This window comes from Lolium perenne, chromosome 5 (assembly GCF_019359855.2).
Source record: "Lolium perenne isolate Kyuss_39 chromosome 5, Kyuss_2.0, whole genome shotgun sequence".
Lineage (NCBI taxonomy): Eukaryota > Viridiplantae > Streptophyta > Magnoliopsida > Poales > Poaceae > Lolium > Lolium perenne.
In genome coordinates, this window is record NC_067248.2 from 236,134,997 (window position 1) to 236,146,714 (window position 11,718).

Here is an 11,718-nt window from a genome sequence, read left to right on the forward strand (position 1 = left end):
ATTATAGTTTTCCATAACTTTCCAATTTTGGCGCAGCAACAAATCCTTTGTAACTTATGTTGTTCGTTCTCAGACATTTTGCCTAAAAGATGTTTAAAAAAAACTTAGAAACATAGGTAAATTCTCCCCTAGGACTTTGTTCGTGCTTCTTCTGCATCTTGGCACTTTTGGATGGGGTTCACTTGCAGCCAGCAAAACCGATCCCTACTTTAGCAGTCTCGGACAATGGCCCCTAAAATTGTACTGTTTAATAGTGTCCGTGGACACCGGAATTGCTCGGTAGCGCGCTACTGAAGTACCGTACCTTCGTTGGTTTGGCTAAAGAATTACTTTGGCGGGCTTTGGCCCATTTCTACGTTCGGGTCCATCGGCTGGAGGTAGGATGGTTCGTTTCCGTAGTCGACTCATTGTTCGCTAGCCATGTCCTCTAGTTTTGTCTTTTTTTTTAGGTAAACGATAATTATATGAAGATAGCAAGCCGCTTCATTAAAAACCTTCCAGTCCCCTTAGTTTTGTCCCCAAGTACACACCACATGCTGGTTTTGATTTGTTTCTATGCTTGCGGGGCAGTCACATCATGATCTAATGGTGCCGTGAGCATGAATTCAGTGAAACTGTACACTTCGTGGTACTGCTTTGGATTTTTTGTAACTACCTAGCTTTGCTTGGCGGAAACACCTAATTTTGTGGTTAAACTTAAATTTTCAATTAGTTACATCTGTTATTGCTTTTTATTATTCATTTTCGTCTCCGAAATAGTTTCTTGTGATTTTTTAAACTAGGATTTTTTATTTTTTTATTACATAATTCTTGTTTCATTCCCTTCTTTTATGATTGCAATTTTCTATCCCCTTTTTCCGCTTTCTTGATTTCTTTCATTTTATATATTTTTTGGGTATTTCTTTCTTTTTCTAATTTATTATGGTTAAAGTCATAGTGTTTCTTATCGGTGCAAGAAAAGGTTCCGTGTTAGTCCTAACCTATGTTCTATTTTATGATTTACTGGGTTGTGTTTCACCAACGCTAATTATTTTTTCGAATGCAATATTCTTGCTTCTCAAGTATACGAGATTTGTTTCCGAAATAAATATTCTTCTTCCCCGAGTAGACGAGATATGTTCCCCGGCATTGTTGTTCCCCGAGTAGATAATATTTGTTCCTCGGATGCATAATCCTTGTTCTCCGAGTATACGGGATTTGTTCCTCAGGCGCAATATTCTTGTCTCGAGTAGATAAAATTTGTTCCTCAAAACAATATTCTTGTTCCCCGAGTAGACGAGATGTGTGTCCTAGACACAATTTCTTGTTCCCTAAGTAGACAAGAATTGTTCTTCCGATGCATAATCCGTATTCCCCGAGTGGACGAGATTTGTTCATCAGGCGCAATATTCTTGTTCCCCGGGTAGATGAGATTTGTTCCTCAAAAGAAATATTCTTGTTTCCTAAGTAGATGAGATTTTTTCCTCAAAATATTCTTGTTTCCTAAGTAGACTAGATTTGTTCTCGGGAAAGCAATATCTTATTCCCTAGGTAGACGATATTTGTTCCTCGGGTGCATAATCCTTGTTCCCCGAGTAGACGAGATTTGTTCCTCGGCTGCAATATTCTTATTCCCTGAATAGACGAGATTTGTTCCCTAAAAAGACGAGATTTGTTCCTCGAATGCATAATCCTTGCTCTCTAAGTAGATGAGATTTGTTCCTCGGATGCAATATTATTGTTCCCCTGGTAGATGAAATTTGTTCCTCGAAAGCAATATTCTTATTCCCCGAGTATATGAGATGTGTTCCCAGATGCAATTTCATGTTCCCTTGGTTGACGAGATTTGTTCCTCTGATGCATAATTTGTGTGTTCATTGAGTAGATGTTGTTTGTTCCTCGAAAGCAATATTCTTGTTCCCCAAGTAGATGAGATTTGTTCCCTGAGTAGACGAGACTTGTTGCGTGGATGCAATTTCTTGTTCCCCACACATATGATTTTTGTTCCTCGAATGCATAATCCTTGTTCCATGAGTAGACATGATTTGATCCTCAGACCTAATAATCATGTTCCCTAACTAGACGAGATTTGTTTCACGAAGGCAATTTTCTTTATCCGTGAGTAGACGAGAGTTGTTCTCTAGAACGCAATATTTTGTTCTCCAAAAGGCAATTTGTGTTCTCAATATTATACTTTCTTGCATCCTAATGTTTTGTTCTGTGTGCAGGCGAATTCTAAAAAATAATAAGTTTCTATTTCCTAATTATCTTTTAAAATCTCTCAAGTATATAGAGTTATTAATTCTACACTATGGTTTGTACCTTTTTCGATCTAGCAACATGTATAGCTCATTCACTAATTAAGGCAATATGCGCTGCTTTGTTCATTCTAGAAAACCTATGGTATACATTTCTAAATCATAGCTAGGTTATCGTCAAAAAAATCACAGCTAGCTACATCATGCATGTGCTGATGCACAACGGCCAAATAAAAATAATCAGCAGCACAATGTGTGACCACATGCATTACATCGTGCTAAGCGTTCTCCCTGTATAGCGGACGCCCATGGAGGGGAAAAATAGTCTAGCGGGATTTGGCTGATTGCTGGCGGCGATCCGTTTAGATCGTCGGAAATCCAGCATGGGTTGACAACATGGGGCATGGAGGGACTCGAGCATCTCACAGATCGTCGGAGGCCATAGTCTGCTGGAGGACTCATGGCCAGCCTTGCGGCCACATTCGAGGATAGGTATGGACCCTCCTTTTATTTTTCTTGGTGGCCATGGCATCCGTGGCTACCCTCCATTCAAAGATACGAATTTTAGATTGGACAATCACTTTCCAAATCAAGATCCACGATTATCTCTTTCTGTTAGGCTTGTTGCTACATGGTTGAGCGTTCTAATGAATTCTTTTTGGATAAAATAAATATATTAATAGCATAAAGATATTAATGACACCCAGCCAAGCAAAAAACAAAAAAAACAAAGATCTTATCGCGATGATGGAACACTCGCAACAACAACACTCTAATCACCGGCGAAGAAAACACCTACACTACAAAAGGGATTCTACAAAAGCAACGCCTTCAAAAAAGAAACAATGCACAAGTGTTGTCGCCGCTCGATCAAAGATCTTCGCTTTTCACGCTAGAGAAAGTACGAGTTCACCAAACAACGCCTTCAGTAAGGTTATTGCCATATACAATCAATGAAGGCCACGCTTTGGTTTTTCCACCCCTGGACATCTCGACTCCAGGGAGCACCACCAAAATTGCAGTAAACATGTGCTGCCACCCCTCTTGCCAAGGTCGCTGCTGCTAGTCCCGAAATATCTAACACACAGCAAGAGCTTGTGCAATATAGTCTTCATTGCAACCAAAACACCTCTCCGCCATAACTTCAAAACCTCCAATCGCGCCACCATGACTTTCTTCACCTTTATTAATAGGGAAAATTGGCTACAAGACACCGTTATTTTCCAGCCTTTGCCCTAACACACCGCTCAAAAGCGTCTTTGCTAGGTACCATTATAATTTTGTGGTACATTTTTCAGAACACACCGCACCCTCCAAAACGGAAAGTTTGTCATTTTTGCTCGGTGCAACCGGTTTTGAACTTTTTTCTACATCTGATTCAATTAGGGTTGCCTCTTTTTCAAGTTTTGGGAACCTATTTGGGTGAGTAGGGTATGGGAAATTTGCTTGGTCATGGGGAACCCAAGCCAGCTCGGGCTCCATTGCGTGGTGGTGTGGTTCAGAGCAAATGAGTCACTAGCCTTGGCCAAAGCACTAGTGCAGGGGGCGCTGGACTGTTGTATTGTGATCCAAATTCATTCTAAAGGGAGGCTCACTTCTGACGAGCGGAGCAAGACCCATCGCTGGTAGGCTTGGGGCGAAGTGTAGCGGACGCCTGCGAAGGGGGTGCGGGGCGGCAGCCCCCCGCGGTACGGATCAATGCCACTGTCTATATATACATCTTGTAAGCCGCCGGCTAGGGTTTATCAGATTATAAGATAACCCACGGCGTTTGTAAACACTTCCCGATATAGTGAAGTTTTGCTGGCTGGCGCCCGCGGTTTTTTCCCTTCTGTGTTGGAAGGGGTTTTCCACGTTAAATCTTGTGTCTCCGCTGCGTTTACCTTTATCGTTCTTCGTTATTTGCGTGTCGCTTTTATATCAAGGACTAATGGAGTAGTTGCTGCTAGGCACTGCCCTGGCGGGACACGGACGCCATGGAATACAGAGATGAGGGAGGCATAGATTGCGGGCTAGGGAGACTGAGGGCGACGAAACATGAGGAACATGGGAAGGTGGACTCGCCGGGGATGATGGATGGCGGCGAAAGGATTCGCCATGTCGCTGCAGCCTGTAGGGCTTCAAACCAGAGAATTAATAACGATTGGGATATAGATCTAGCAATTCTTTGTGGCATCCAATTAGTCAAACTTTCTATTTTAGGTGACATGATGTGTTCCGGAAAATATAATACAAATTATAATGGTACTCAACAAAGACACTTTTGAGCGGTGTGTTTGAGCAAAGGCGAGAAAATAACGACGTCTTGTAGCCAATTTTCCCATCAATTTCATGGAAATCTATACTTAGACATGTCCCATGTCACCGACAAGAAAGCAAAGCTTCACACCACGCTCTCATAAAAACTCACTTGATGAAGAAAAGGGTGTGCACGCCCGGATCAATTCCAATCTAGATATACAGTGGCGACATGCGCCATTCAGCAGAGATCTTTGACAGGAAGACCGGAACTCGTCGTTGGTCAGATCGAGGAGGTCAACAATAGGAAGATTGGTGACTTGGCGCTAGAAGAACAGGAATGGCCCCTTTATTCAAACCAGAAGCAGTCTGTGTGGTCACCCGTGTCAACCACACAGCGCGGAGACCACAAGCATGTCCAAGCACCAACTGCGCTGGGAGGCCAAGCCCGCCACTACTGACCAGGTACAACTATCATACCAGCCATCCTCTCCCGTAGGTCGCCGGCCGGCCGAACCATGCCAAGATGGTTGTACAAGCTTCTTACCGAAGATGGGGCACGGGGGGCTCTCCTAAAACATAAATATATAGGCTCAAATTCTTTTTACCAAATATATTAGAAACCTAGGGGCTCGCATTTCTGGGTTGGTCTGATGGCGATGAAGAAATTCTTCTTCCAGTTTGGATCATTTATAATCAAGGATGGTTCAAAAATTAGATTTTAGGAGGACAAGTGGCTAGAAAATGCCACATTTGACGAACAATATCTAGCTCTATACAACATTTCTTGTCACAAAAGCATACCATCACTGCAACCAATCCACCAAATGTGACGTTCAGAAGAGATTTTATTACCCCTAGACCTGTATCATGGAATACTTTGTTACAACGATTGTCTATGGTCCACCTATCACAAAGGGGTGACCAATTGTTTATGAAATCTGCATGAGTGGTAAATTTTCAGTTGGCTGCATGTAAAGCACTGATCCAACCAGAGATGCCAGATAATATAAAAAATGGAAAGTGAAGATACCGCTAAAAAATAAAAATAAAATTGCTTGCTATCTTCCTAGAGGAGTAATCCTCCCAAGAACGGCTTGTAAAATGAAACTAGCATGGAAGTAGAACGTGCGTACTTTTTAACCACGATAAGAAAATCAAACACATATTCTTCCAGGGCAGTTTGACCATTTTATATTGTGAGTCATCTAAGTAGCTTATGACTTGTATCCACCATATAGTGTTGCATGGTATTGATCATAGGTTTGAATTTTTATTACGGTTGAAGCAATTTTCGTTATTTGGTCGCTTTGGTTATGTAAAAATTACAAGATTATTAATGATATAATTTTTTTCTCTCTAATGCAGGTTAGCTAGCGGTGTACCAATATGATCGGTTCATGGTCGTCCATACAACTTATGGAGAATCAAGACCTATTTTTCGAGGTGTCTACATGGTTGGAGAACATGGTAAGGGATATTTTTATCCAACATATTTGGCACTACGAATCGATCCTCCATCATCATCATCATAGGCGATCTACAGTTTCTTGATGAATATTTGTACTTCCTCTTTTACTACTTTTAAATTTCTTTTTTCCTTTTTCTGGACTTAGTCATGTTGTGTGCATCCAAATCATGTAGAGACGGGATATAATGCTTAAACCTTTTACATAGTATAAAGCATTTTTATGGAACAAAGAAAGATAATGGGATGGTAATGACCCTATCAGGCTCTACCCATGCTTATGTACATCATGTGGATAAATCGGAAATAATTTGAAACAAGGAGTCCATTGTTATGTGGAAAAAACAATATAGGATTATTCTTTATTGAGATACATGGAAGTTATTTAAATAGGAAAGAGATAATTATCAGACATGTATCCTTTAATTTATTACTTAGGGGTCAAGTAAATCCTCCCGTATAAGAGACATCCGATGTACCAATTGGAAATCATTTGAAAAGAATATTATCGTTTGCTTTTATCTACTTTTCAGTAATTGGGTTTTAATTTGTTACAATTTGGTATCAGATATATGTACGATAGCGGGCGAAGAAATGTAGATAGAGGATGTGGAGCAGATCTAGATCATCGCGAAGCAGTTGGAGAACCTCACGAGGAGGACCAGGTGTTCCTCACCGGGCTGGGGCAGCGCTTGACAGCGCTCGTGCAACGGTTGCTAGCCTTGCCCCCGCCACTAGTTTTCGCGGATGCAACAACCACACCCACGATGCCACCTACATTTCCCTCACCAACAGCACATCTGGTGCCCCCTTCTGCAGCAGTGGAGATAGAGAAACTACAAGGAACAACGGACCTAGTGCCACCTTCTCCAGAAGGAGGGGCAGAATTAGTAAAGAAATATCATGTTTAGCTACACCCACAAAGGAAGTTGTCTTTAGGACATTTCAGAACACATGGAACTGGATTTACACTTCATCAATGTGGGGTTACCTTGGGCGGCAGCTAGAGGATGAGCTGCTTGTCAAGGGGTTGGTAGTTGTTATGTGTACGAATATAGGATTATGCTGTATTGAGATATATGACGTTATTTAAATAGGAAAGAGATAATTTAGAGTTAAGAGTTCACATCTGCATCCTTTATAATATTACTTAGCGGTCAAGTAAGTCCTCCTATATAAGGGATGTCAGATGTACCAATCGGAAACAAATCAAAAATAATATTGTCGTTTACTTTAATCTACTTTTCAGTAATCAGGGCTTAGTTTCTTACATCCACTGCAAACAAAAGTGTCTGACGATAAATTTTGCCCATCCAAATATGCTATCTACAGGTGCTAAATGAGAAAATCTCGAACTTGTGTTATGTAAGCGAAGTCAAAAATATGGATATTGAAGAAACAACGACCAGATGAAAGTGGTTGTTGTTTTTCCTACATGCAAATCAATTAAGCAGTGTGGGAGCTCAATGTATTGATTCTCCTTTCTTTGCATATTTAATTTGATTCTTTCCTAAACTGACACTACCATATAAATAAAAGATTTTTTTATTTACATGTAAACACAGATATCAGGTTATGACCATACCTCAATCAGCCCTGCAATTCCACCCTGTAGCTATTGTAAGTTTTGATGTACTCCATAAGACACTCTTTTAGGTTGTATAAGACTGAGTTGTACTGTGTTAGCAAAATATCATTACCTTGACGATTTATATTAGATTATATTTTGGTGCACACCGCATAAAAATGCCTAAGTTATGAGACATTTATTTTGAAAACTAGAAATTTAGAACAAGTTGAGTCAGATATTGTTGTTCTTGAGATGACATTGTGTATATAGTCACACTGTGATAAATCTGTGTAAACATGACATTGATGTATGTTATAAATGAATTTTTTTGCTATCAATTTAGTTCTTGTACTGTAAATATAGTGTCCAAAAAATACCGGTTTTAATAAAAATGAAATTATGTCACCAATATAAGGTACACGATAATACAGTTCTCCTTCACCGACGAGGTGATATTAGAGGTTCGAAACTCTCCTCTAAGGTCACATCAGAAATGGGTATATGTATATATATATATATATATGTTGCCAATGAGCCCTTCTCCTCGACAGACTCGTGACGACACAACCATTCTCTATTTGTCGACGAGGGCTTTAACCCGTGTCTATATTGTCAGTTTGTACTAGTGAAAAGAATGAAAATATCGAAAAGTAAGGAAGTAAGTTGATGGCGATGTGAGTACAAATGAAACCTGTTTTTCAGTTGATGTGAGATAGAAACCAATTGCATTAATATGCTGCTCAGCCTTGGCAAAGAAGCCAACGATGCTATCATTGTCTTGCGTGGGACTGCGGAATGGCATCCCCTCTCCGTCTCCAAAAGGTCCATAAGTAGCAATATTGGTGACAAACGAAAGCGACGTTACGGTATTCAGACCGACTGTTCCAGAAACTTCCTTCACTATTTCTGTAGGGCCAAGCATAATCTGTTGACAGAAAAAAATACATGATTATAAACATATAAATCTTTTGAAGTATTGAATATAGCAATTTGTAGATGTGATATGTGTAGCCGATGCCACCCCAACAGAAGAGTTTTAGTTACAAGTGTCCCAACAGAAGATAAAGACTACATATATCTGTGCTTACTTATCAAGAGAAAATAAAGGTGAGAACTCATACTTACTGCATGAAAGGCCCCTGTTTTAGACGTACCCAATCCTCCCCATGGACCAGAGCTGTGTTGATGTCCATCGCAGTCAATGTATGTAAACGTCAGTGAATGGATTACCTTGCCACTAAAAATTACAACGCTTGCCAGACGTCGTGGTACCACTATGGGATCATGAAGCGACCCCGATTCACCTCCCCATAGCCCAACCTTGGTAATCAAATCCTGATTGAAAAATCAGAAAAAGTACACTGACAAAGTAACGTGAATGAAACAGTGCTCATTCGAGGTAATCGGTATCAGTACCTTTTTCTCCATTGGTTCCCTCTCAATTTTCACATAAAAACCTAGTAAGTCAAGTACATGACCAGAACGGGCAAAGAAGCCAACAATTCTATTGCTACCACTCATCGGTGAACTATGGAATTGAATTTGTTCTGCAACTCCAAAAGGTCCATATTGACATGTATTGGTTATAAAAGTAAGTGAACTTATAACGTTGCCAGCAGTTGTTCCAGATATTCCTGTCAAAAGTTCTTCGGGTCCAAGCTGAATCTACAACGCATGATAAATTATATCAGCAACAGGCAGGTACACAAGCAACCATCTATCTTTTTTGCTGAAAAGATAGCCTTAACATGATTTAGTCTGACCGTGTTAAAGACTCCATCAGCAGTATGGTGACTGGGAGCTAGTCCCCCCCATAGACCTGAATGGTGTTCCATTCCATGTTCGTCGCTATATGAAAACTGGAACGAATATATTGCAGAGCCACTCTCGATTGTGATGCTCTTCAGACAATGTGGTGTCACCTTTATTTCCTTATTAATATCGCTGTAACGTACACTGCCCCATGGTCCAATCTTCTTAATATACGCATCCTGGTGCTGCTCGTACATAGGGGTGCATGAGTAGGGGTAAATCAACAAAGCATAAAATTAAGATAAAATTAAATAATTGGATAAATGCAATCAATGCTGACTTCAACTAAGTGTATTACACTTTTGAGCGTATTGGTTTATTATTTGATTGAAAACTTCATGATCTGTATATTTTCCGAGGAATCATGATTGGTACATGCACTGCCCAGTATCTGTTAAATATAACGTCTTGATAAAAGAATGACTATGGAGCATAGAAAATTTTGATGGGAGATTAGTGGTACAATTTTGTTTCAAATATGCTCACCTTAATTTGCTTATTTATATTGCCTTGTATCTCTAGGCTGGTTGATGGTGCCCCATTGTCATCCTTGCCCTGCAAAGTTCAGTCATCGGTTATGCGGAAGTATTTTCTGTGCAAGACTGATCAAAGTGTTTAATGTCTTAAAAACGTTCGACCATAAGTCGGTCTCTCAGCCTATGCATCTCACACTTGCATACACTCAGCGTCTCTTTTTATTATCATGTAGTTTTATTTTCCTTTCACGTTGCAATATGAGCAGCATGGTGCTTAGACAAAACCATTGTTAAGATTTTTTTGTGATGAATTAATTCTTAAAAGTGAAGAAATGAAATATCTACATCATAGTAAAGTCGCCATCGACGAAAACAATTATAAATCATGTCAATCTTGGAAAAGAGGTTGTTATTGAGTTTTAGGGTGATAATCCTTACCATGTCTTTCTCCTTTTCACCACCTTTGAGCATCCTACTAACTCCTCCAGTACAACTCATCCTTAAATTTGTGCCAAAAACAAATCAACCTATTTAGCTGAATTTTCATGAGGTAATATCATTGTTATAGACTTATATCACAAATTGAGCTAATGATGGGATAAGAATATATGCAGCTTTCATCACAAGTTGAAAAGAATTTTATAGACATAGCCTTATGCGGTAATATCATTGTGAAGTGTCTGTGTAAAAAAAAAAATGACTGTTGCTCCTAACTGTAAAAAAAGAGAGCTGTAGCCAAAACTGTATACGTATGTAACGCATCCGTGAAGAACAGAAAATTCTGAATCCCCTCTTCTGCTCTACCCGCCTTTGCTGCTGTTGCTCTATTTCGCATCCCGAATCTTCTAATTTCTCACCCATGGACTTCCAACCTGCCAACGGAAGTTCAGCTGAAGCTACTGTCTTATCTGAGCAGTATTAGTGTCATTATCAATGGGGCAGGGAAAGGATGGGATCAAGTCCTGAGAGAGGCAACGCTCATCCAGATCGGATCGGCAGCGCGCACAACACAGGCGGTTGCCCGCGGTCGGCAACAGCAGCAATACGTGATGTGGGATGGGAGGCGGGCGAGGGCCACAAGTCCCGAATGACGAACTCGGCCACTACAGCATACTATAAGCGTTCACACGAGTAAGATCCCAGGCTCACGTTTTACCTGCTTCGTCCTGGCAACGAAGTCATTTTCCTGAGCTCTGTCTCGATCTGGCGACGCAGATGCGCGGTAAAAGGTTCCACGGAAGCAAGTGGAAGAGAATGTTTTACTTGCGAGCTGCGATTAGATCAAAGCTATGGCGGATGCCCCGCACTTGTTGTGGCGGCGGGGCGTGGAGTTGTGGAGGCGGCGTCCATCCGCCATCTTCCTTCATTCGTACCACATCAAGATATGATTTGATTGCGATTTTCCTTTAAGGTGGACAAGAGGATGATTGTACATGAAAAGAAAGGCTAATCTAAGCTAAGAAATTAAGAAAAAGCATCATCGCATGAAGGAAAAAAAAAAGTACGCCTAAATATGCATGAATTCGTCCCATGAACATAGCAAATGTAGGAAGAAACTAGAACAGATCCATAGCGCAAAAGGGAGAAGGGGAATATAGAGCAATATACAGAAGCACTGACCTAGGGCGAGATTCTGTTCTGGAGCAAGCATAGACAGCTGATACTTTGAAGAGCTAGCTATATAATCCCCCGGCTCTGCTCGACAGCACGAGGGGGGCACGAGGCGCGGCTGCACCGGACCAAGTAAAATCTGGGCCCCTACCTAGGTATGGCCTGGCACGGACCTAAATAAAACAGTCGGCAACCTCACCCCTAGGCCGGGGTATTCCCGATGGCTCAGCACGTGCGGGTGTTGGATGTTACCGTTTTAAATCTATTAGGGCATCTTTAGCGGCACGATGTAAAGTCGCACAGTGG

The 11,718-nt window shown here is 40.9% G+C and overlaps 1 protein-coding gene across 1 annotated transcript; it reads right to left on the bottom strand.

Moving 5' to 3' along the window:
* Positions 1-7,929: 7,929 nt before the first annotated feature.
* Positions 7,930-11,510, bottom strand: LOC127302339 (mannose/glucose-specific lectin). Its single transcript, XM_071820358.1, has 7 exons — positions 11,422-11,510; positions 10,240-10,300; positions 9,812-9,880; positions 9,277-9,510; positions 8,930-9,178; positions 8,639-8,848; positions 7,930-8,438 (listed from the first exon to the last, which is right to left on the bottom strand). Exons 2-7 carry the CDS (start codon positions 10,297-10,299, stop codon positions 8,136-8,138), a joined length of 1,125 nt encoding a protein of 374 aa, XP_071676459.1. The 5' UTR covers position 10,300; positions 11,422-11,510; the 3' UTR covers positions 7,930-8,135.
* Between the last annotated feature and the right edge of the window lie 208 nt (positions 11,511-11,718).

Bases quoted from the DNA above. Each gene is read 5' to 3' on its own strand.
- LOC127302339 (XM_071820358.1), bottom strand. From the start codon at position 10,299: ATGAGTTGTACTGGAGGAGTTAGTAGGATGCTCAAAGGTGGTGAAAAG. The intron at 9,881-10,239 runs GTAAGGATTATC...TGAACTTTGCAG, and splicing joins GTGAAAAGGAGAAAGACATG to GGCAAGGATGACAATGGGGC. The intron at 8,849-8,929 runs GTACTGATACCG...TTTTTCAATCAG, and splicing joins GGGAACCAATGGAGAAAAAG to GATTTGATTACCAAGGTTGG.